Source organism: Chrysochloris asiatica, unplaced genomic scaffold (genome assembly GCF_000296735.1).
Source record: "Chrysochloris asiatica unplaced genomic scaffold, ChrAsi1.0 scaffold00054, whole genome shotgun sequence".
Taxonomy (NCBI): domain Eukaryota; kingdom Metazoa; phylum Chordata; class Mammalia; order Afrosoricida; family Chrysochloridae; genus Chrysochloris; species Chrysochloris asiatica.
This window is the reverse complement of record NW_006408572.1, coordinates 7864802-7889746: the sequence shown is the minus strand read 5'-3', so window position 1 is coordinate 7889746 and position 24945 is coordinate 7864802. Positions and strand designations below refer to the sequence as shown.

Sequence of the window (24945 nt, the reverse complement as noted above, 5' to 3'; positions counted from 1 at the left end):
CAACTCATAACGATGCTGCATAGAGTTTCCGAGGAGTGACTGGTGAGCTTGAACCACTGACCTTGGGCTTCACACCGACCTTACTGTCCAGTGCATTAACCCAAAGCACCACACTAGGACTCCTGTGTAGATTGTTGTTAAATGCCGTCGAGTTGATTCTGACCCATAGGAACCCTGTATAGGGTTTCCAAGGAGCAGCTGGTGAGCTTGAACCACCGACTTTGCAGTTCAAACGGCTTTGCAGTCTGGGGCATTAACCCACAGTGCCATAAGATTAGGGACTTCCAAAAATTTATGATCATATCCCCCCTTTTCTTGTGTTCCTCCCTCTCAGGAAGAACTAAAGTTAGATGTAAGGAAGGACTTTGCAATAATGTTAAGAGGCTCCAGAATCGATGGGCTCTATTTTGGAGGAAATCTTGAGGGAACTGTGTTGAGTATCTCCGTCAGCTCAGTCTAGGAACGCAGATGGACGAGGTAACTTCTTCCAGGTTCCTTACAACTCTCAGGTTCAGACAAACTACTCATTAGCCTCCCCCATGACAGCGCCAACTTCGCTTTCCTATGAGACCTGCTGTTGTTTAGACTGTTAAAACTTCTTAATCGCTTCAGCTGAAGCTAAACAGTTGGACATAGAACCAAGTGGCTCTTCATCTGGTCAATCCCATCCCCATCAGAGCACATGGCAGGAACCCTCGTCACTTTCTATGATATTTTCCTTGGAACAGGAAGAGGAGGAGGCAGGCCCTCTTTGGGGATTCCAGCTAGGACCAGAAATATCCCTTTAGGCTGCTATGTGCCAGCCCCTGGGCATACTCTGATGGGCAAGAAGGACTCAATCCATTTCCTCAAGGAATTTATAGTCAATACACAGTTACATACAGTTCATTGTGGCTTGTTCTGATGGGGAAGTTCAGGGAGCCAGGAGTCTGTTTCTTGTTCCCGTCTCAGAGTAAAAGGACAAAGACTGTATTCATCAAGGATGGTCTTCAAAAGCCTTGAGCCTGGTGTCTCCTCACTTCCCAACATGCCCAAGTCATCTCCCATAGCCCTACTGCAGTGGGTGAAGGTTTATTTCCAAAAATCCTACATTGGTTTTCAGAGTCAGGATAAGAGTGTTTTAGATGATATATGTCTAGGATCTTCAGCACAGGGGCCCAAGTGTTACCTGGAAAGTCCACCTCCTAAGTGGGAGCCCTGCTCTTGGCTTCCCTTCACAGTCCTGCACGTGGCCGGGAGGCCTGCCCTGTGAAATCCCAGAGCTGTTGTGCAGAAACGGTAGAAACAGTGCCCGGCTGTGTCTCCACTGCCCAACTTCTCCCTCTTTCAAAGAAAGAAAGAAATCATTCACCGACTAGAAGGTAGACACATGTTAGCTCGGGTGATGGGGAGGGCAATATACTAGAAGAGGGAGGTTGGCAGAAGACTGATGAAGACAGGTGAAGACACAGGGAGGTAGGCAAGGGCTAAAGGGGACAGAGGGAAATAGTGAATATATACACAAACTTGGAGCAACAATGAGTGTACTGTGTGCAGATACATGGACAGAGACACAGGCTGAATGAGTATGGAAGGATCTATATGTATTGTATCTCCCACAAATATATAAGAGTTTAAAAGAGGATATTTATACTTGGATAACCACAGGGAGGAAGCGATGGAAGGGATTGCAGTCATTGAGATGAAACAAAGCATTTGATTTGTTGAATGTAAAACTGCTGATCTTGCCTGTAAACCTCCACTCAGTTCACAATAATAAAGAAAATAAAAAGAGAAAATAAATAAATAAAAGATTCTGCCAGGGGGTGTGGGTGGCCTCCCCGCAGCAGCTGTGTTGCTCCCCAGCCAGGCCTGCCTGCTCTTGGCCCAGCAGGAGGATGAGCCTGTTTGGAGGCTTTGTTCAAGCCCCTGGGGCCTTCTCCCCCTGGCACTGCTTGACTCAGGCAATTAGGGACGGAAAGTTCTCCCTTCCCAGCCTGCTACTCCTGCAGCCCTTTCTCACTGTCACCTGTTCCCTCCCTCCCTGGAGGCCCCTTCTGCTGCCCCTAGATCCCCATCTCGGAGGCTCTCTGACTCAGGAGGACTGGGAAGGGGAAGAGGGATAAAAGGATGGTCCTTCTCAAAGCCCTGCTCCCTACTAGCTTTCCTCACTCCTGCTGTTAAAAACTAAAGCAGTAACAATGATAGTTCACTTTTATTGAGCACATACTCTGTGCCAGGGCATTGTCTTCAGCATTTTATAGGCGTTACCTCATTTACAATTTACACCATCCCTAGAGGTAGGTTAGGTGTCCTCTGGCATCCCATTTTCCAGACCATGTCACAGATCTCATCCCTGGTCTGAGGTAGGGAATGTGTCTCTGAAAAGCTGCTGAGGCCCTGACTTCCATTTTCTCTCACTTGCCTCCAACTTGCTCCTCACAAGAACTCTGTAAGCTGCTCACCAGCTTCCCGCTGCAAGCCCCCTAGAAATATGTGTGTTTTCGCTCATTGTCCTGATTGAATCACTTTCCTGCACTTTCCCTTGTGCTGCATAATCCTGTCTTAAAAGTCCTAACATCTTCTTCTATTTCCTTCCCTTCCCCTAGGACCCTGCTGGAATCTTTGAGCTGGTGGAGGTGGTTGGCAATGGAACCTATGGACAGGTGTACAAGGTGAGACTTGAATGATGCAGAAGTGTGACCTCCACCTCCTTTGGCTCCTTTCAAAAGAGGTGACAGGAATAGGTGCTAGGTCTGGAGATTTGGGGGGACAGGGGACTGGGTCACAGCAATTTCAAGAGCCAGGATCTCTGGGAAAGGACAGAGGACATGGAAGAGAGGGGAGAAGAGAACAGAAGTCATGCGGAAAGGGAGCAGCAGCATGAAGTGGAGTATTTAGAAGTGGTCCTGGGTGAGCAGGAATAGGCTGGCGCTGGGTGGGCTGTGGGATGGAAAAGCTGTGTGTAGCCGAGATCTGGGAGCAGGAGTGGAACGGAAGTGGGACCCTATGTCAGTAATAGGGCCACAGGTGTGTGTGAACTCCTCCCAAGATCACAAAGAGACCCACAGCTTGGCGATGGAGGTATCCAGTGGGTGACCCTCTGTAGAAGGAAGTGGCTTTCATGGGCCCCCACAGCTGGTCTGCAGCAGAGCTGGAACCAGAGGTCAGCCTTTTACTATGGAGGCTCCTATTCCTCACAGAAATGGCAAAGCCACTGGGCTGGCCAGCCCCTCAAGTGGCCTGCTCAGTGGTCACACTTGGTTGGGAGAGGCAGCTGCAGCAGGGAGGGGGTGTTTCAGGTGAAGCTCCCTGGAGCTGGAGACCCCCGTCGAGTGCACCCCCGTTGCTGAGTCTCCTTGTTACTTTCCCAAGTCTCCTCTGCACCTCTGGTCACCAGGACCACCTGCCTTCTTCTTACCCTTCTCTCCTTGTAAGCTCTTCCCCCCATCACTGCCTAGTCGTTGCCATGGAAATAGTAGCTTTGGGCTTGGGGTCTTGAATGGCTGCGGAGGATAAAAATAACCCATGGGCTGGCAGTGCCTATGTCCATCCCCACAAGGGGCTGTCTCCCAACCTTGCCCCTCCCCAGGATGCCTTGGGCTGTCCTAGAGGAGAAGGGGAATGCAGGAGGGGAGCACACTTTGGAAGAGAGAACTTTTTCCCCCTTAGGACTGATGACGGAGGCATTGGCACATGTCATTCAGTGCTCTGGGTGTGTTTCCCCAACATCTCTGAAATTTCAGCTCTGTCTGTAATCTGTCACGAACAACCACAAACCTGGGGATTATATTGGATATGGGGGGAGGCCTCCTGTCTAGAAGGAAGTGCATCAGGAAAGCACCAAGGCATCTTGTCTTGTATAGAAAATACAAGAGAGGCACGCCTCTCTCCAGCCAGCTCCCACCAACTTCCATTTTAGGATGGTAGAAGTATCTCTCCTTCTTGCTCCAACTTTCAAATAGTTGAAAGTTCATGCCAGAAAGGCTGGACTGTGTTTCTCACTCACTCTTGTTTTTATAATGGGCCTGGGGTGGGGGAGGTGGCGTTTCTGGTGCATACTACAATAGTGTCCAGTCTAGGTGCTTCTCCTGTTAGTCCTAAGGACTTTGGAGCACTCTCCCTCTGCTGCCCCCCTGTGCCCCACACATAAGTTGAGGTGTCTGGCCATGATGAGGGGCCTTGATAAGGCAGAAGACAATACAAGTCAGCCCACTTGCGGTTCTGCTCCCTGAGCCTAGGCCAGGTCCCTCCATGTCCAGCTTTGTGTCTGACAGGGTCGGCACGTCAAGACCGGGCAGCTGGCTGCCATCAAGGTCATGGACGTCACAGAGGTAAGGAGGAAGTCTGGGTGGAAGCAGGGTTGAAACCCTGAAGAGGGGAGTAGGGGGATCTCAGGGCTCCCCTTCTCCCATTCACCTAGGATGAGGAAGAAGAGATCAAACAGGAAATCAACATGTTGAAAAAGTATTCTCACCACCGTAACATTGCCACCTACTATGGGGCCTTCATCAAGAAGAGTCCCCCTGGAAATGACGACCAGCTCTGGGTGAGCATGTCCTCTCCTGTTTGCCCGCCCCTCCCTTCCACACTGCCTGTCTCCAGACTCAATGTCAGCACCTGGAGTCTCTTCTGGTCACCCCTCCCTCTGTCCAGAGACACTGTCCTGTCTCTGAATCCACAGACACTTGTGACTCACCCGGAGCCCTACACGCCAGTCTCATACACCCAGCTCAGCGCCTCATCCTCTGAGTGCTTTAGGTGACAGGGGTGCTGGTGTTACCCCAACTTTTGCCATAACCAGTACTCATACTGTCTGGTAAGCACTGAAGGAATAGCAGTGTAAGACTGGGAAGGATTAGAAGAGACCCCTGGAAGGTTAGTCCATCAGTACTCCTGTCTCTGGTCACAGCTTCTGGGAAAGCAACAGAACCAGCAGATGTGTGGGAGGCAGCAGGACAGGGCACAAGCTCCTCTGGATGACTCTTCTAACCAGACCCTGGTGTGGCTCTTTTATGCCACCCCCAAATTCTCTCTTGGCCTAGAACTTTCCTAAACACCATTCCTCCTCCCTTGCTTGGGCACTGTGCCAACTGATTCTTCTAGCCACACCTTGAGGAGAGAGCAGTGGGGAGCGGGGCAGCGCCTGAGGAGTCTCTCCCCCAGCAGTTAGCCAGACAGCAAGCACTTACTGAGCAATGTCAGGAACTACATAGACTGTGAACTATGTCCCTGCCTCCAAGGCATTTCGTTTTATGGGGCACACACACATCCACAAACATGCACACGCACGCATAGTAACACCTCAGGTATACCTGCCGCGTGCGTGCGTGTGCGTGTGCGTGTGCGTGTGTGTGTGCGTGTGTGTGTGTGTGTGTGTGTGTGTGTAGGGGGAGATCATTGAGGAATTAGAAGCTCGGCTCTGAAGACCAGGCGCCCTCTTCTGGATGACTGGTACAATCCTCACCTTCACCTACGGCTCTGTTGCAGAACGGAAACACTGGCCCAGGCTTGGTATATGCAAATCACTTTTATTGCATATGCAAATATATGCATCCCAACCAACCATTTCCTGTATGGATGTGACTTTTAGGAAATGTCTAGTGATGGCTCCTGGACCGGCATACTGATTGGGGGTGGGAATGGGGAGTGGTTCTCGCTGGCTTCTCCTCTGAGCCCTGCCTCTAAGTCTCAGGGGTTCTTCCTGGAGGTATAGATGGGAACTCACCTCTCACTGCCTCCTTGTTGGGAGTCTGGTCTGTCACAAGTCTTCCCAGGTTCCCTCTGGCAGCAATCTGGGTAGACCCCATGTGCTGTTTTTGTCTCTAGCAGTACTGGAGAACGGCAGATTCCGAGAACCTTTCTTGCTTCTGGATCAAGAATTGCCGTGCTTTTTTCTGTAAAGGGCCAAACAGTAAATATCTTTGGCTTTATTAACTATACAATTTCCGTTGCTACTGCTTGTTTCTACCCTTATACCATGAAAACTGCCGTAGCCAGCATGTAAAAGTGTGGCCGTGTCCCCCCAAAAAACTTGATTTAGAAGACTAAAATTTGAATTTCACTAAATTGTCATGTGTCACGAAATAGTCATCTTTTGATTTATTTTCCTGGTGTGGTGCTGTAGGATAAGCACAGGACCACAATGTCGGTTTGAACCACAAGGCTGGCAGCTCAAACTCACCAGCCGCTCTTTGGAATATCTATACAGGGTGACTGTGAGCCAGAACCGATGCTTAACAAGTTAAAACCATTCTCACCTCACTGGCTGTACAAAACAGGCACAGGGCACAGGTTGCTAATCCCTGCTTGAGAGCAGCCATTCTCAACCACTTGGAGATGAGAACCTGATGAAGCATCGGGCCCTTCCCCAAGAAGCCTACACCTACCACATACTTGGGTCTGTACTGTCTGAGGTTTGACTTCTGCTCTAGACTCAGGCGGTTTTCCACAGCCCCAATCTGCCATGTCCTTCTCTCCTAATCCCAGGAGAATGGGTGGCCTCTGCTCTCTAGCTGTCCACATTGGTTCTAGCCCCACGGCCTTTGACCCTCTCCCAGGGGCTCTGGCAGGGGGAGAGGCCAGGTCTGACTAATGCTTTTCCTTCTCATGCCTTCCGGGGGGACCCCAGCTGGTGATGGAGTTCTGTGGTGCAGGCTCAGTGACTGACCTGGTGAAGACTACCAAAGGGAATGCCCTGAAGGAGGACTGCATCGCCTATATCTGCAGGGAGATCCTCAGGGTGAGCTGACGCCTCCCCTCCTCCTCCCTGACACTCGTGCTGGGCACTGGGCTGTGCGGCCTTGGCTGGACATAGACCCCTAGCACTGGGGAGACGGTGGGACTCAGTCCTCTTAGGGAACAGCTAGCCTGATGGCAGAGGCGGGGAAACTCTCCGGCTGCTGGAGGAGACAAGCCTGGTCACCTGGAACCCCGAAACTCCAAGGCACCCACAGGGAGTCATCCCTCTGAGGAAGCTCCCCAGAAAAGTCCAGCCTGTGCTCAGGCTTCTGGCCTTCACCCCTCCTGGTCCTTCCCACCCCCTCAGACACCACAGCTAATCCTCCCGTTCTCCTACACCAGGGTCTGGCCCATCTCCATGCCCACAAGGTGATCCATCGAGACATCAAAGGGCAGAACGTGCTGCTGACCGAGAATGCTGAGGTCAAACTAGGTGCGCTGATTCCTTCGAAGGCAGAGGGGCCCTCACCCCCAGGACTGGTGGCTCAAGTCCAGTTCCCTGTATCCTGGGAGGCTTGCTCCCTCCCCTTTCCCATCTCCTCCCCTGGGATGTGCTACCTCCTGCTGAAAATCACTTGAGAAGCTTCTTACCTGCTGCCTATTAAGGTAATGCGCTGTGAACTGCAAGGTCAGCAGTTCAAACTCACCAGCTGCTCCTTGGAAACCCTATACAGGGTCGCTGTGGGTTGAAACCGACTCAATGGTACTTAACAACAACAACAACATTAAGTATCAGGTGCTGTGCAGGTCCCTCTGGGGAGATGGGATATTGTGACCCCTCCTGCCCTGCCGGGACGCTGTTCCTTGGTCCTTTCACCTTGTTTTCCCTGCGGTGCAGGAGGACTAGGCCTGACTTCCCCAGATCTGGGGCAGAGCAAGGACCCCGCTCCACAGGGTACTTGCATACAGGGCTGCAAGGCCAGGGCGCAGGCCTGACTCCATTCTGACCCCTCCCTGATGTCTTCACAGTGGATTTTGGGGTGAGTGCCCAGCTGGACCGTACTGTGGGCAGGCGGAACACTTTCATCGGGACCCCTTATTGGATGGCGCCAGAGGTCATTGCCTGTGATGAGAACCCCGATGCCACCTATGATTATAGGGTATGAAGTGGGGAGTAGGGTGCCTGGGAGTAGGGGATGAGGTGGGCATGATTGAGAGCACTGTGGGCTTGAGCAGGACCGCAGTGGAGGTCTGCTGACATGTTGGCAGTGGGCAGTTGGGTCACGGAGAGTAGGTGAGTGGAGGAGAGCAGAAGTGGCCTTGCAGAGGCCAGGCTTGGGAAGCGGAGAACGGTAATGAGGCAGAGTTGTCAGGACTGCTCACCGCCCCTGTGTCTCTTCCCTCTGCAGAGTGACATTTGGTCTCTAGGAATCACAGCCATTGAGATGGCAGAGGGAGCCCCCCGTAAGTGCCAAGTCTGCCAGTGCTGTGATGGGAGGGAGTGAGGGAGGCGGCACACAGGATCAGGGATCATGTTGAGAAGAGATCCAGAGAGAGTAAGGGTCTATTCTGTGCCCTAGCTCTGTGTGACATGCACCCCATGCGAGCCCTCTTCCTCATCCCCCGGAACCCTCCGCCCAGGCTCAAGTCTAAGAAATGGTAGGTCACTGGGAGGGAAGGGCTCTGAACAGCACACCCACCTTCCCTGGGTGTGCACTCTAGGAGCGGGTGGTGCTGCAGCCAGCAGGCCTGGGGCCTGGTGTTGGCAGGAGGGTGCTCAAGGGGCTTTTGGATCTGTGCTCTTCCTCCTGTGTCACCCCTTCTGTTGGGACCCTGTTCCCAGGTCTAAGAAGTTCATCGACTTCATTGAGACATGTCTCATCAAGACCTACCTGAGCCGCCCACCCACAGAGCAGCTGCTAAAGTTCCCCTTCATCCGGGACCAGCCCACGGAGCGGCAGGTCCGCATCCAGCTCAAGGACCACATTGACCGATCCCGGAAGAAGCGGGGCGAGAAGGGTCAGTGGGCATGGTGGGTGCGGGGCTTCCCTGTCCTCCTGCCCCCACTCTTCCTGAAGGAGCTTTTCCCAAACTGCCAACTGCAGAGAGGTTTTCAAGTCAACTTTCCAAATGAAGGTCATCCTTCCTAGGAGCACCTGCAGCTGTGTGTCAATGCACACACAGCCCGCCACCCCCCACCCACTGTCATCCCATGGGTCTAAGGAGGTGGGCGGGGACCCAGGCCAACCACGGTATTGATTATCCTAACCAAGGTCTCCCTAGTCCAGGGTGGGGGCTGGGGCACTTAGACCCAGCAGTGATCTCCCCTCTGCAGAGGAGACAGAATATGAGTACAGTGGCAGCGAAGAGGAAGATGACAGCCATGGAGAGGAAGGAGAGCCAAGGTAGGCTTGGTGGGTGAAAGAGGAGGAGACACTCTATCTGGGGTGGGGGCACAAGGAGACCCTTTTAAACTGAGCCTCTAAGTGCTAAGGAGAAATGATGTGACTGAACAAGGAGATGGGAGAGGGACTGGGATATGAAAGGAGGACAGGACCAAAGGCTGGGCAGTGGAGATGACAAATCAAGGACTGGGCTGTGACCGTGAACAGACTGTCTGGTTCAGCGGACTCCCCAGCAAGTCTTGACTCCAAAGCTCCCTTGTGCCACCCTGACCCAGCTCCATCATGAATGTGCCTGGAGAGTCGACTCTACGCCGAGAGTTTCTGCGGCTCCAGCAGGAGAATAAAAGCAACTCAGAGGCTTTAAAGCAGCAGCAGCAGCTGCAACAACAGCAGCAGCGAGACCCTGAGGCCCATATCCAGCACCTCCTACACCAGCGGCAGCGGCGCATAGAGGAGCAGAAGGAGGAGCGCAGGCGCGTTGAGGAGGTGGGACTCCACCTGCCCCTTTCAGGGTTTTATTAGAGGCCATAGGTACATTGGTCCCGCTGCCCTCCCTCATGGGGGGAGAGCTGTGCCATCTGCATCCATTCATATCAGAACCGCTCCTGAAAGCCCTCCCCGCTGCTGAGGGCTAACCCAGCTCCACTAGCTCACACCTGGGTAGCCAGGGAGGCTACTCATTCTTTAGGGCACCTGAGCTGTCGGTTCTGAAAGGTTCTTCAGAGAGCCTCCTTTTGGTTATTTTGGCTAAAGTTTGCTGTAAAGTAGTCTTGTCAGCTTGGTCTGATTTGAAGTGGGTGAAAGGGAATTCTTTTCAATGCATGGTGATGGTGGTTATGTGCTATGGAGTTGGTTCCGACTCATAGCGACCCTGTATAGGGTTTCTGAGGCTGTAAATCTTAACGGGAGCACAAAGCCTCATCTTTCTCCTGCAGAACCACTGGTAGTTTGGAATAGCTGACCTTGAGGTTAGCAGCCCGATTTGTAACCACTGTGCTACCAGAGCTCCTTTTTCAATGAATAGAGAGTGTTATTTTTAAATAACCGCATTAAATAGATGTAGTGGTTAACTTTCTGATGGCAGTGTAATGATCATATCCTGGAGAAGACCCATATGAACCTCCATTGTAGGAATGCGAAAAGGGTTTAACATGCTTTTGTTTTACTTCTAATGGACTCTTTGGTCAGAAGGATTTTGCAAATAAAGTGCAAACTGAACTACTGATGTTTGCCAAAGAGCCGGCCAAGTCCCTCTCTAGGTTTTCTTATAGCGCAGTCACTGGGAATCAACTTGATGGTTGGCAGTGGGAAATGCTTTTCTGGGCACAGTCACTTGGTGCCCTCTTGTGCCCAAAGGCCATCACTACAGCCCATTCTGTGTGGTCTTCCAGGCCAACGTTCACTTAGGCAGTGAGGAAGCTGTTGTGGACCTTATTGTTGATTCTTACTTTGTTTGATGGGGGCGTGGGTTTTGTTGTTGGTGGTGGTAAGTACCGTGGAGTTGGTTCCGACTCATAGTGACCCTGCACAGGGTTTCCGAGGCTGTAAATCTTGACGGGAGCAGAAAGCCTCGTCTTTCTCCCAGGGAACCGTTGGTAGTTTCGAGCTGCTGCTGGCCTTGAGATTGGCAGCCTGATTTGTAGTCACTACGGTAGAGGGAATTATTTCCAACTCAGCCCATTCCAAGGACTTCTCTCAATTCCATTCACAGAGCTTCCTTTAAAAAAAAAAAAGAGTGCTATGAAATTGATTCTGATTTATGGTGCCCCATGGAACTGTTTCATAAGGTATTCAATGGCTGATTTTTTTTTTAGAAGTTAATCGCCAGGTTCTTCTTCCGATGCACCTCAGGTTTGACTCAGTTGACCAACTTTTTAGTTCACAGCTGAGCACTTAGTTGTTTTGTGCCATCCAGGGACCCCCATAGCTAAAGCAGTGGTGTAGGGATAGGTTCTTTCATACAAAACTGAAGCTGTTCTCTCTCCCCACCATCCTTAGTGGGAAAGGAGACCCACCATCACTGTCCATGGTGTGCTCTTTCTCGTCCTGTGCTGTCTTAGGATCTGGAAATGTCTTTACAAGTGTATGTCTCCCCACAGCAACAGCGGCGGGAGCGGGAGCAGCGGAAGCTTCAGGAGAAAGAGCAGCAGCGGAGGCTGGAGGACATGCAGGCCCTGCGGCGGGAGGAGGAGAGGCGGCAGGCAGAGCGGGAGCAGGTACACTCCCCCCCAGCACACACACGGCACATGCCCCCCTGCTCCCCAACACCCTTGCCCTTCTCTCCTTACCCCGAGATTCCTATCTTTTCCAGCTTCACTCTTTCTCTCTGTTTTCTCCTACCCTTCAACCCCCAACCCTGGGTCCCTGCCCTCCTCCTGTCTCTGTTCCTTCATTCCCCATCTCTGAACCCCTCCCGACTCCTCCCCACATCTTCCCTCATGGCTCCTCCACCCTGACTTCCTCCTCATTTCCTAACGTGTGCTGCACTGCCCTCTCCGGGCTCATCCCCTCCTCATCCTCAACCCTGCTGACCCCTCTCTCTTCCTCCAACTTCTTGGCCGCCGCTGCCCCTCCTCTGCCTCTTCCTCTTTCCCTGCCCTTTGCCCCCCACCCCACCCCCAGGAATATATCCGTCACAGGCTAGAGGAGGAGCAGCGGCAGCTCGAGATCCTTCAGCAACAGCTGCTCCAGGAACAGGCTCTGCTGCTGGTAACGGGGTCCCTCAGCTTCCTGGGGAAGATGCTCTCCAGAGCGCCTCTGCTGGCAGGGATGGGAACACGTCAGGGGAAGGGATTCGCCCAGACTCAGGCAGTCGGAGAAAAGCAAGGGCATGCCTGCTCTACGTTCCAGGCCCCACCCTGCTGAGCCCTCTCTCCCTACCCTTGGCACCAGGAATACAAGCGCAAGCAGTTGGAGGAGCAGCGGCAGTCGGAACGGCTCCAGCGGCAGCTGCAGCAGGAACATGCCTACCTCAAGTCCCTGCAGCAGCAGCAGCAGCAACAGCAGCTTCAGAAACAGCAGCAGCAGCAGCAGCAGCAGATCCTGCCTGGAGACCGGAAACCTCTGTACCATTATGGCCGGGGCATCAATCCTGCTGACAAACCAGCCTGGGCCCGAGAGGTACTCGCAGCCCGCTCCTAACACTCCACCCTGCCAGTCTCACTGCATGGACTGTAGGCCAGGCCGCTGGGCAGGTGCTGACCGCCTGACATCCTTTCGTATCGTAGGTGGAAGAGAGAACAAGGATGAACAAGCAACAGAACTCTCCCTTGGCCAAGACCAAGCCAAGCAGCACAGGGCCTGAGCTGTCCAGCCCCCAGGCCTCCCCTGGGCCCCCAGGCCCCCTTTCCCAAACTCCTCCTATGCAGAGGCCGGTGGAGCCCCAGGAAGGACCTCACAAGGTGAGTCTCTCCCCATTCTGGTCTTAATGCCCAGACACAGGAGCCCTGTCCTCCCCAGGGCACAGGTACACACCTGTGCTTACTACACTCAGCTCTTAGCCGGAGCCATGGGTTTTTGGGTGCGTGGAAGAGGCAGGTCCTCGCTTGCTGCAACATATGCTTCTTCCTAGACCTAACCTATTCTCGGGCTCCAGGAGCCCCTTATTCTGGGCTGGATCTTTGGCAGCCAGAAGGCGTTGCTCCTTCCCCCAGCCCAAGCCCCAACTCTGAGTGGGGGTCTGCCACAGAGTGGGCTGCCCAACCTCCCTGGTCTCTCCCTGCAGAGCCTGGTGGCACACCGGGTCCCACTGAAGCCATACGCAGCACCTGTACCCCGATCCCAGTCCCTGCAGGACCAGCCCACCCGAAACCTGGCTGCCTTCCCTGCCTCCCACGACCCAGACCCTGCCATCCCTACACCCACTGCCACGCCCAGTGCCCGAGGAGCCGTCATCCGCCAGAACTCTGACCCCACATCTGAAGGGCCTGGCCCCAGCCCCAATCCCCCAGCCTGGGTCCGGCCAGATAATGAGGCCCCACCCAAGGTGAGGACAATCCTGTGGAACCAGGGAAAGGCTAACTAACAGGAGGTTATGGAGGCAGCAAAGTGGAATGGAGCTTGGGATGGAGAAGGAAGGGAACGAGAAGGCATCTGCTATGACTCCATTCTGGAGGGTCAGCAGTCTAGCTAGTGTTGGGTGTGTGCTGACCCTCATGATGGGGTTGGGGTGGGGTGGGGAAAATGCCCAGGGTGTTTGGGGAGCCGCAAAGAGCCGTTGTTCTGGACTAGGACCCCAGCTCTGCCATTTTCCAGTTTCATAGACTTGGTTAACGTAGCAAACTTGTCTGGACTTCAGTGTGCTTACTCATAGGACCAGGGGAAAGCACCTGTCTGTGAGGGTGAAGTGTTTATAAAGTGCTCAGCACAGGGCCAGGCCCAAGCACGCTGACTTGGCTTTCTTCTGTCCCCTCAGGTGCCTCAGAGGACCTCCTCCATTGCCACTGCCCTCAACACCAGTGGGGCCGGGGTTTCCCGGCCAGCACAGGCTGTCCGTGCTAGGTAACCCCTGGGTGTGCTTGGGTGGCCGCCTAGGGAGTGGGAGGGTGTCGGGGAGCTCACCAGGTTGCCCGCTTAGGGGTGGGAAGCCCCAACCCAGTCACCTCAGCCCCCTGCCCCCCTCCCCCGGCCCCCCTGTGCTCCCTCCACAGACCTCGCAGCAACTCCGCCTGGCAAATCTACCTGCAAAGGCGGGCCGAGCGGGGGGCCCCCAAGCCTCCAGGGCCCTCTGCTCAACCCCCTGGCCCGCCCAACGCCTGTAGGTAACAGAGTTGTTTCCACTCACGCCCACCCTCACTTCTGCCACTGCTTTTCCCTGGGTATATGGTTCTCTGTATGGTGCAGCTCAGCACTTGGACAGGGCTCCCCCTGACCCTGACTCTGCCCCCATAGTAACCCTGACCTCCGGAGGAGCGACCCTGGCTGGGAGCGCTCGGACAGCATCCTCCCAGCCTCACATGGGCACCTCCCCCAGGCCGGCTCACTGGAGCGGAACCGTGTGGGCCCTGGTGAGCAAGCCCGGCTGGGCAGTTGTGTTGGGCACTGGACAGGGTCCTCTCGGGGGCAGAGGTGAAGAAATGGGTGGACACAGAATGCGGCACTGCGCTGGGGCTCAGGGCCACTGGGCCTCTTAGGGCCCACCCCCCTTCCAAGTGTCAGTGACTCTCCTCTCCCCCGACTCTCCTAGCTTCTTCCAAACTGGACAGCTCCCCAGTGCTCTCTCCTGGGAGCAAAGCCAAGCCCGACGACCACCGCTCCCGGCCCGGCCGGCCTGCAGTGAGTCCTCTGGGCAGGCGTGGTTCGCCATTAAGGGGCAGAGAGTGGAGCCTGGGTGTCAGGAGCAGGCGCATGTTCATCTGGGATAGGGAAGGACTGGCCCGCGCAAGCATTACTAACCTCTCTCTCAACCTCTCTCCTGCCTCTGGCTGGCTGCCTTTCCCCCTGTGGCTCTTCCCAGAGCTATAAACGAGCAATTGGCGAGGTTAGTGCCAGGGGCAGTGCAGCTTGCTAAACCCTCTCCTGTTGCCCACCCTGGCTGCTCCTTGGTCCTGTGGCACCACCCCCCCCTGAGCCCTTCTCCTCTCCTCCCCTCAACTGTCCCCTCCCCAGCAGGACTTTGTGCTGCTGAAGGAGCGGACCCTGGAAGAGTTCCCCCGGCCTCCCAAGAAGGCCATGGACTACTCGTCGTCCAGTGAGGAGGTGGAGAGCAGTGAGGATGAGGAAGAGGAAGGCGATGGCGAGCCTTCAGAAGGGAGCAGGGACACCCCTGGGGCCCGGTATGTGTGGGTGCAGCAGAAGCTCAGGGGAGAGGAGGGGCTGGTGATCTGAGGGGCACGTGCTGACCAGCTGGTCCACCCTTCTGCAGAGCTGGGTGTGTGGGTGGGCTATCCCTACCAAGCAGCCCGGTCCTGTGGGCCTTGTGTGGCTTTGTGACCTTCCTTTCCCGCAGCAGCGATGGGGACACAGACAGTGTCAGCACCATGGTGGTCCATGATGTTGAGGAGATAACCGGGACCCAGACCCCATTCGGGGGAGGAACCATGGTGGTTCAGCGTGTGAGTGGGTTTTTCCCTCTCTTCCCCGGTGCCCACTCTGCCCCCATCGCCCCCAACATTGACTGACCAGTCCACTTTTCTTTTAGACCCCAGAAGAGGAGCGAAGCCTACTGCACGCCGACAGCAATGGCTACACAAACCTGCCTGACGTGGTTCAGCCCAGCCACTCACCCACCGAGAACAGCAAAGGCCAGAGCCCACCCTCCAAGGAGGGGGGCAGCGATGTAAGTAGGTGTGGAGGCCGGTCCTAGGGGAGACTGGCAGTGGGCAGGGTGTCTGGGAATGGTGGCTGGGGTCTGCCTGTATGCCTGACTGCTGCCTCCCCTCTAGTACCAGTCTCGTGGGCTGGTCAAGGCTCCCGGCAAGAGCTCCTTCACCATGTTTGTGGACCTTGGGATCTACCAGCCTGGAGGCAATGGGGACACCATCCCCATCACAGGTGAGGGCAGAGGCACAAAGCCCCATCACAACCCCCTGGTCTGGGCCTTTGCCTGGGCCCTGCCACAGAGGCAGGGGAGGCTTGGGAGGGACCTGGTCAAAAGTTCAAAGCTAATGAATGGCAGAACTTGGACTTGAAGTTCAGTGTTCTATCCAATCCTCTGTACACCTCCTCTGTTCTTCAGTCTTTTCCTTGTCTTCGGGGGACGGGGCTGAGAGTTCCACTGCTCAGCTGCCTCTCTTCTCCTTGGCAGCCCTCGTCAGTGGAGAGGGAAGCCGGCTCGATCAGCTGCAGTATGATGTGAGGAAGGGCTCTGTGGTCAACGTGAATCCCACCAACACCCGGGCTCACAGTGAGACCCCTGAAATTCGGAAGTATAAGAAGCGATTCAATTCCGAGATTCTCTGCGCGGCCCTTTGGGGTAAGCCAAAGGCCTGGGAGGCAAACTAGGGGCTCTGGTGTGCCTCCTGTGCTCCCAGTCAGGTGAGGGCCTGGCTCTGCCTCTGATCTGCCCAAGGGCTGCTATTGCAGGGGTCAACCTGCTGGTGGGCACGGAGAATGGGCTGATGTTGCTGGACCGCAGCGGGCAGGGCAAGGTGTACGGGCTCATTGGGCGGCGGCGCTTCCAGCAAATGGATGTGCTAGAAGGACTCAACTTGCTCATCACCATCTCAGGTCTGTGTGTGGAGCACGAGGTGGGGAGTCAGTGGGGAGGGGGCCCCAGCTCCTTGTTCTCTATCACCTCCTTCAGCCTTGGGGGGAGGGCAAGGAAGCCCAGAGGTGGACCATTCTCTTTTGTCCTTGTTGGGGTCAGCAGACAAAGGGTGGTGGGGGGCAGAAGCTGGACCTCAGTGAGGAAGAAAGTGTGCGTGTCTACCTCAGGGAAAAGGAACAAACTGCGGGTGTATTACCTGTCGTGGCTCCGGAACAAGATTCTGCACAATGACCCGGAAGTGGAGAAGAAGCAGGGATGGACCACTGTGGGGGACATGGAGGGCTGCGGGCACTACCGTGTTGGTGAGGGTGGGACTAAGTGGGTGGGGCACATTGCTTGTAGATTAAGAAAGCCTTGAGGCTAGAGACTTGGGGACCTGGGATGGGGAGGCGGGGAGTAGGGACAGACTGAGGGGTCATCTGTATCCCTCTTCTTTCTGCTTCAGTGAAATACGAACGTATCAAGTTCCTGGTCATTGCCCTGAAGAGCTCTGTAGAGGTGTATGCCTGGGCCCCCAAACCTTACCACAAATTCATGGCCTTCAAGGTAACCCCGGCCTCAGCCCCCAACACTGCTCCGGGTATGCCTCCCACCTGTGTGCAGTCTGAGCCCTTATTTTCCCCACAGTCCTTTGCTGACCTCCCACACCGCCCTCTGCTGGTTGACCTGACAGTAGAGGAGGGACAGCGGCTCAAGGTCATCTACGGCTCCAGTGCTGGCTTCCACGCGGTGGATGTTGACTCGGGGAACAGCTATGACATCTACATTCCTGTACATGTAGGTGTGGCCGTAGGGGCATGTGGCACCACTCGCTCTAGCACTAGACCCAGGCACTCCAGCATGCCCTCTCCTCCCCAGATCCAGAGCCAGATCACACCCCATGCCATCATCTTCCTCCCCAACACTGATGGCATGGAGATGCTACTGTGCTATGAGGATGAGGGCGTGTATGTCAACACATACGGGCGCATCATCAAGGACGTGGTGCTGCAGTGGGGAGAGATGCCCACCTCTGTGGGTGAGTGAGGTGTCTGCCCTCTGAGCCACATGCCCCCAACTAGCCCAAGAGTGTGGCCTGCCAGTGGGGCTGGACTATCCCCCTCACCCTCAACTATGTTCTTTCCCCAGCCTACATTTGCTCCAACCAGATAATGGGCTGGGGTGAGAAAGCCATTGAAATCCGCTCAGTGGAGACTGGCCACCTGGACGGGGTTTTCATGCACAAACGAGCCCAGAGGCTCAAGTTCCTGTGTGAGCGGAATGACAAGGTGGGAGGCCGGGCCCCTACTCTGAGAGGTCTGTGGGCAGACTTGGGCATGGGGATGGCTGTGATGTCTCTGTTGAGTCTTCTGGGAGCGCAGCCCAGCAGGGGCCACAGCCTGCCCTCCTCTGTCCTCCAGACTCAGAACTCTCCAGATCCCTCCACTCCACTGGGGCCCTGGGCACCCCTCCTCCCCAAACCTGTCTGCCTTTCAGTGAGGCTAGGGGGCACTCTGAGACACACACAGCCACACTCTCCCAGTTACTTGAGATACCCCACCCCAGTCCAGCCCCTGGTGACCTCTTTTTCTACCCCACCCCAGGTATTTTTTGCCTCAGTTCGCTCTGGGGGCAGCAGCCAAGTTTACTTCATGACTCTGAACCGTAACTGCATCATGAACTGGTGATGGGCCTTGGGCTGGGGCTGCCCCTACTGTTCCCAGCTCTCCCTTCAACAGCCAGACTTCCCCGGCCGCCCCTCTTTTCCCTCCCTGGGCTTTTGCTTTTACTGGTTTGATTCACTGGAGCCTGCTGGGAACGTGACCTCTGATCCCTGATGCTTTTGTGATCACGTGACCATCCTCTTCCCCCAACATATTCTCTCCCACAAACTGTTCCTGTCCCCAACTTCTGGGGAAAGGTACAGCTTCCCCTTACCAGGCATTGAGTGGGGCCCAGCCCTGCTTCCTTTCCTCCACTGGACAGGAGAGTGCTTGGGCACACCCCTTCCTACTGCTGCTGACTGGGCAGGGCCCTGGGCCCCTTCATTTGCACGTCAGGGGAGCCGGCTCCCCCCTTGAATGTACCAGACCCTGGGGGGGGTCACTGGGCCCTAGGTTTTAGGGGGGGTCACCAGCCACTCCAGGCAGAGGCAGGGACCATTTCCTCATTCTCTGAAAGCACTTTAATGATTCCCTTACCCCAAGCCCCAGGGAATGGAGGGGGGGAACCCCCACCAAAACATTCCCTCCTTTCCACCTTCCCCTATCTCTTCTATAGCCTCTGTCCTTCCCTGGTGGCGGGAGGGAGCAGGGAGCTCTCACCCCCAGACCTCCTTGCTTGCATCTGTATATAGTGTGAGCAGCAAGTAGCCCATTCCCTGCCCCACTTCTCAATGTAGTGGCCTTGGATATCCCGTTTGTTAATAAAGACAATTCAACCAGCTCCCACCATTTCCAGCCCCGTTTTATTTTGTTGTCTTTCGTGTTCTGATACTAGCTGGGGAGAACCAGCGGTGTTGGAAATTAGGGGGTAGGGTGGATAGAATCTGCCCTGAGTTTTGTGTCAGTGGGAGTGGGTGAGTGGTGCTGGGCCAAGACAACCTAAAAAAATGACTGAGGGAGCACGGAGAGCCAGGTCAATGAGGGCTAGGGCTTCAAGGGCCAGCTGGCTTGTGTGTAAGCCCTGAGCTCAGGAGAAGGAAAGAGCCTAGCCAAGTGTCCAAGATGCATGCTTACAGGGTGAGGGGCTGGGTCTGAGGAAAGTTGGGAAGTCACCAAGTCTGAACTGAGGGTGAGCTTTGCATTTTTAGGGGACTGCCCTCCTACTGACCCTGCACAGAGGCCTGATTTACACACACAGCATGAACAGCCCTTCTGGAAAATTCACAAAAGACAGGTTTATTATCAGCAGTGGGGGATGGATAATACAGCAGCAGTGGTGGCAACTTGTTTTTTTCAAAAGCTAGTTCTTCCTGGAGATGAGTAGGAAGGTTGAAGGCAGCATGACGCCCCCCACGGCTCAGGTCTACATGCAAGAGGGGAAAGGAAGTTTGGGCACCTGGTTGAGAAAGCCCCCGAGGAAGATGAGGCCGGAGCCCACTCCGAAGAGCACCAGTGCCGCCCAGAAGCAGATATTGTCCAGGGCCTTCCCCATGCGCACCCAATCGGACAACTCCTGAGAAAAGGGTGGACACAAGCAGAGTCATAAAGGGGTGCTGCATGAGCCAGCGGTACCGGAAGTGGGGGCATCTACAGTGCCCCACCTCGTTAGTGGCCTCCTGGTCTCGCGTGCTTTCTGCCACGAAGTTCACAGCGTCCACACAGCAGCGGACCTCGGGGGCGGCGGCGCCCAGGCTTTGGCAGAGCGCAGCTGGTGGGGATACCAGAACGCGTTATTAGCACATCCCTGTTGCAAGCGCCTTTCCTTGCTACCCAGGCCACAGCTTCACTCACCGGCCCAGGCTCCGTGCCGGTGCCGCTGCCCCTCAAACACTAGCTCGCTCCGTGGCTTTTTTAGAATCAGCTCCTCCGCACGGAGCAGGATACCCACCGAGGACGCCCGCCTTGGGGGCAAGGTGGCCAGAGGAGGTTCAGAGGGTGGCCCCGAGCCCAGCAGTCGCGGCAGCAGTTCCAACAAAACCTAGTTTAGGGCAGGCCTTTGATGAGAGCCCAGCCGCGCCTCCCATCCCGGGGCCTACCGCTGGGAGCTTACGTGGCGCAGCCGCGGGGATACGGCGTGAGTGGTGGGCGTCCGCAACGACACGTTGAGCACGATGACGCAATTCATGACAATGAGCGTGGCAACCACCATGACGAAAATTAGGTACCTGAAGAGCCCGCGGTGCATGACGTCACAGCGTCCCCAGTCCCCAACTCATCTGACGTCACAACCTCACCACTCTCCCAGGGCCACAGAAAATTCAACTTGCCCTTTGACCTCACAAACACCCTTCTCAACGCAGAGGGTGGAGTTAAGACCCCTAGAGGGAGCCAGACGCCTCCCCTAGCCCTTCTCCACCTCCCACCTGAGGCAACCATGAAGGGGACCCCCAGCTCCCTGGATACCCTGCTGTGGGTCTACCACTTCCACAGCTCCACCGAGGTGAGGCTACGCCAATTGCTTCACATAGGGGCGACACTCCGAGACCCTCTGAGTAGGTCTCCGGAGACCCTCCCCCTCCGTGGGCCCTGCCCTAGGACCCAATGATTCCACTGTCCCTGTGCTCCTCCAGGTGGCCCTCCAGCCCCCGCTTCTTTCTTCCCTGGAACTCGCTCTGACGGCGGCCCATGAATATCTGGAGCAGAGATTCGGGGAGCAGAAGTCCCTGGAGCCCCGAGAGCCTGAGAAGCCGCCGGCCCCGGAACCCACCCTGGGGCTGGTGTTAAAAGAAGCCACGGCCAGCTGCCTAAATTTCAGTGTCACCTTGTTAGAGGTGGGATGCTGAGGGAATGAAACGGGGTGGGGGGGCGCAGAAGGAGGGGAGTAGGGCGGCAGAGCGCAGGCACCTCTGCATCCCTACTAACTCCGGCACCCCCACCGCAGATCTCAGCCCTGTGGCTGCAGCGGGAGGCGCAGCGAGTAGGTGACGACAACGACGACAGCCCGGGCCCAACTTCAGATGCGGGAGATCCGGGTCGAGTGCTGGCCCGGGTGGCCCAGGCCGCAGGACAGGGGGTTCGACAAGCGAGGGCTGCAGCTGGCGCAAGCACTCGACTCCTCCTCCAGGGGGCATGGCTATGCCTGTCTGGACGGGGTCTGCAGGGATCTGCCTCATTCCTGCAGCAATGGGGACGCCACCTGGGTCTCGGATACCCTGAGGAACGGGTGAGGGCGCGATGGGGATGGGTTGGGCACCCGAGGCGGCGTGGATGGAGACGCACTGAGCTGAACCGTCTCTCAACAGGCATACTCAGAAGACCTCAAGGTGGCGTCCAGCAACAGCAGCGCAGAGGACTCGGGCCGGGAGACCGAGCGCCTGTCCTAGTCCCAGCCAGTGTGCAAATAAAGCCCGGGAGAGAACCAGACTGCCAAAGCTCCCAGAGCCCTTTGATTATTGCTCGATCTCTTCCGGAACTGCACCCTCCTGGCTCCACCCCGTGCCAGTTTGGCTCCGCCCTTCGCACTGGTCACGCCCCATGTGGTCACTGCCAGCGCTAGGTCTGCACTCATACCTGCCCAGCAGCGGCACGCTCAAAGAAGTCTCTGGGATTTTCTGGGCAATTAGGAACAGGAAGACGGTTTGGGCAAGCAGGACGTTGATGGAGACAGTGCATTTCTGGCCACCGGCTGGAGGGGACACCCGATGAGAGTGGGCCTTGTTCTCTAGGCGCTGCCCAGGGCTTGGCGTTGGAGTGACTCCTTACCCTGAGCCGGCAGGAAGTAGGCGAGCAACACTAAGCCCGAAATGAGCACACAGGGCACGATAATATTGATGACATAGAAAAGTGGCTTCCGGCGAATGATGAGCGTGTAGAAGACGTCGGTGTCTCCCGGGTGGTCCGCTGAGGCTCCGTCGTCGTAGCGGCGGATCACCCCTGGGCAGAAGTCGATGGCCCACTCGCCGTTTTCTACAGAGGAAGGTGGTCAGCTCACTCTGGGAGACGGGCACCCTGCCCTGCTCGCCAGCCCTACACCTGACCCGAGTTGAGGAAGAGGAGGATGCAGCTGTCTGACTAGGCTAAAGCCCCGTTGCCAGAGTCTCTCCCCCAGTATTGATGGTCTGGGGCAGTCCCACTCCCCAGACCCCATCGGAAAGAGGGCTTCACCAGTATAGGCCGCAGTGTCGATATCAATCTTGTTGATGGTCTCGCCAGCAAGGTCCTTAGCAAAGATGAACTCCACCTCTTGGGCATTGTACGTCTGAGAGCTGTGGAGCCAGAGTCTGAACCCCACTCTCTGGAAGCTCAGACCTGGGCCTTTGCCTCAGCAGGACACTGGGAGTTGAAAGCTTGGAGCCTGCCCCCATATGGCTCCACCCCTTTATCCAGGCTCCATCTCCTTGGCTCAGTTTCCACCCTGCTCAGGTGGTCCCACCCCAGTGATACAACTTTTCCACTCTGGTTCCGCCCTCCCCCCACCCCTTTCCTACCCACAACTTCCAGTCCCCTTAGTAACTCTTCCCACCGGAAAATGAGGGAGCAGTTCTGCCAGTCGAAGGGGAAATAGGTGACCTCCACGGCGCAGGTGCTGCGGTAGATGGCTGGGGGCAACCAGCTCACAAGGCCACCCTCGAGGATCAGCACATTAGCGTCATAGGCCACACCAAACTGGCCATCAATACTGTGGAACCGAATAATCGAGCTATTTGCATAGGTCGGGCTACACTCCTCCTCCAAGCTGCTCCTGCCCTGATTAGGTCCAACGCAGCCCCCAGGCCTCAGTTCCTCTCCAGTCCTCACTTGTTTTCCAGCACAATTTCTGGTAGCCACACGAGTTCTGAAGGGACTCGCAATGCTTCTATTCCCCCAAAGTCATTCTTACTGTAGTTGAGTCGGTAATCATGCCAATCCTAAACGGTGGGGGATGGAAGGAGGTCTGCCCTGAGTCCCACCCCATGCCAGAAAGGAATTAAGAGCAAGAGGCCCTTGGACAAGACCCCATACTGTTCCCCAGCTTTGACTCACGATTCCAATCCAGACGCTGGAAGTGAGGGTCTCCTCTTTCTCATTCTGCAGACAAGAAATTGGGTTGACTAGAGTAAGATTTCAGGGCACTGGGGTGATGGGTGAGCTTTGGGACAAAAAAACATTGGAACAAGAAGTAGGATTTGGGGCCCAGATAGGACTGGGGGTTTTCTTACCAATGAGATGAGGTTGGTCAGGGTGACCTTGAGGGTGATGGTAACAGTGTCCTCTGGCCCCTTCACTGGTCGTCGTTGTGGGTCATAGTTGTGGAAGAGATGTTGATAAAGTTTCAACTCTTCATTCTTCCCGTCACCACTGCCTGGGGATGGGATCCGGAAGAAGGGATATGAGATGAAGAGGCCAGAGGGCCTCTCCTCTCTGTCCCCTGAGTCTGCTCTTGTCTCTGCTTTTTCGGTCTCTATCCTCAAGTTTGTATTTGTCAGTCACCTGAACAACCTTATATCATTCCTGTCTTGGTGGCTGTCTTTGCTCTTGTTTTTAAATTTCTTAAATCTCCCTGTCTGTCCAAATGCTTCCCGCCTCTCCTGATTCCCCCATACCTAGGAGCCCCAAGAGGAGCAGGCCACAGAGCAGAGCCCCTGCCATCCTGCAGTCTGGTACTCAGGGTTATTCTGAGCTTTGCAAGCTGTGTGTGGGGGGAGAAGGGTGTTAGTTCCGGGCTGCCTTAGGGGACTGTCACCTAATACTCTTCTCAGCCCTGCTGCAGCCAGGGACATCTTTCTTGGCTGCTTCCAGAGGCAGCTGCCCTACCCTATGTTCCGCCTCCCCCACCTCCTATCCCAGCATCCTTTGTCTGATTTTCAGCCAGCTCCCCAGTCACAGGCCTGAACTTCTTAAGACCAACCAGAATGATGCAATGCTACCCAAAGCAGTGGGCACCTGGTGAGGGTGCAAGCTGGAAGTAGGGGATGTGGGAAGGACTCTGCTTTCAACATGCACTGGTGTCCTTTGAGTAAGTGGCCCTGTGTGGAGGCAATTCTAATTGGTGCACACATCTGGGGACATGAAGCACCCCTTAGGTGGAACACACATTATCACTTCACAAAACCTTGCCGAGGTTGCATTAATGCAGTTCCTGCCAGAAAAGAGCAAAGTCTCCCATCAAAACCTCACCCAAACTCTATGCTGTGGAGGTAATTCCAACTAGCAATCCTATAGAACCGCCCCATAAGAGTTTCCAAGGCTACAAGGTTTACAAAAGCAGACTGCCACATCCACCCCAGGCTCCTTCCAAGTCTCTCATAAAGACCTGGTGGTGAGCAGCAAGGAAGCCTGATGTCACAGTGGTTAAACACTTCTGAAAGGTTGGTGGTTGGAACCCACTAGCTGCTCCAAGGGAGAAAGACATGGCAGTCTGTTTCCGTAGTAAAGATTTGGTGTTAAGTGCTGTCAAGTTGATTCCAACCTGTAAAGATTATTGTTGTTGTTATGTGCCGTAAAGATTGTTGTTATTTTTAGGTGCCATCAAGTCAGTATTAACTCATAGCAACGTTATGCACAGCAGAACAAAACACTGCCCGATCCTGGGCCAACCTCACTACTGTTGCCACGCTTGAGTCCTTCGATGCTGCCACTTGGCCAATCCATCTCTTTGGGGGTCTTCCTCTTTTTCTCTGACCCTCCACCTTACCAAACATGAGATCCTTCTCCAGAGACTGGTCCCTCCTGATAATATGTCTGAAATATGAGAGACGAAGTTTGGCCATCTTGGCCTCCAAGGAGCACTCTGGCTGCACGTCTTTCAAAACAGATCTATTGGTTCTTTTGGCGGCCCATGGCACTTTCAATATTCTCCTCCAACACCATAACTCAAAAGCATCAATTCTTCTAAGGTCTTTCTTATTCACTGTCCAGCTTTCACATGCCTATGAGGTTATTGAAAATACCACGGCTTGGGTCAGGTGCACCTTAGTCCTCAAGCTGACAATACTTTAAAAAGGCCTTGTACAGCAGATTTGCCTAATGCAATATGTCGTTTGATTTCTTGACTGCTGCTTCCATGAGTGTTGATAGTTGATCCAAGAAGAATGAAGTCCTTGACAACTTC

The 24945-nt window shown here is 55.1% G+C and overlaps 3 protein-coding genes across 3 annotated transcripts; 2 read left to right on the top strand and 1 right to left on the bottom strand.

Annotated features, from left to right (window-relative positions):
- The first annotated feature begins 468 nt into the window (after positions 1-468).
- Positions 469-17939, top strand: MINK1 (misshapen-like kinase 1). The gene is made up of 33 exons (XM_006863485.1): positions 469-477; positions 2589-2654; positions 4257-4313; positions 4403-4528; positions 6611-6721; positions 7063-7153; positions 7690-7820; positions 8070-8124; positions 8241-8319; positions 8504-8679; positions 8996-9065; positions 9341-9551; positions 11165-11281; positions 11958-12185; positions 12293-12466; positions 12790-13050; positions 13480-13565; positions 13715-13825; positions 13956-14092; positions 14251-14339; positions 14521-14544; positions 14676-14839; positions 15016-15118; positions 15205-15342; positions 15449-15557; positions 15811-15978; positions 16089-16232; positions 16440-16574; positions 16718-16818; positions 16900-17049; positions 17131-17290; positions 17401-17540; positions 17856-17939. Exons 1-33 carry the CDS (start codon positions 469-471, stop codon positions 17937-17939), a joined length of 4005 nt encoding a protein of 1334 aa, XP_006863547.1.
- A 1339-nt stretch (positions 17940-19278) lies between these two features.
- Positions 19279-23483, bottom strand: CHRNE (cholinergic receptor, nicotinic, epsilon (muscle)). Its single transcript, XM_006863319.1, has 12 exons — positions 23438-23483; positions 23054-23196; positions 22878-22922; positions 22653-22762; positions 22378-22533; positions 22020-22120; positions 21618-21821; positions 21426-21540; positions 19966-20080; positions 19707-19893; positions 19517-19623; positions 19279-19428 (listed from the first exon to the last, which is right to left on the bottom strand). The coding sequence occupies exons 1-12, from the start codon at positions 23481-23483 to the stop codon at positions 19279-19281; spliced, it is 1479 nt and encodes a 492-aa protein (XP_006863381.1).
- Positions 20290-21238, top strand: LOC102827518 (chromosome unknown open reading frame, human C17orf107). The gene is made up of 4 exons (XM_006863443.1): positions 20290-20355; positions 20486-20686; positions 20797-21078; positions 21158-21238. The coding sequence occupies exons 1-4, from the start codon at positions 20290-20292 to the stop codon at positions 21236-21238; spliced, it is 630 nt and encodes a 209-aa protein (XP_006863505.1).
- Positions 23484-24945: the final 1462 nt, after the last annotated feature.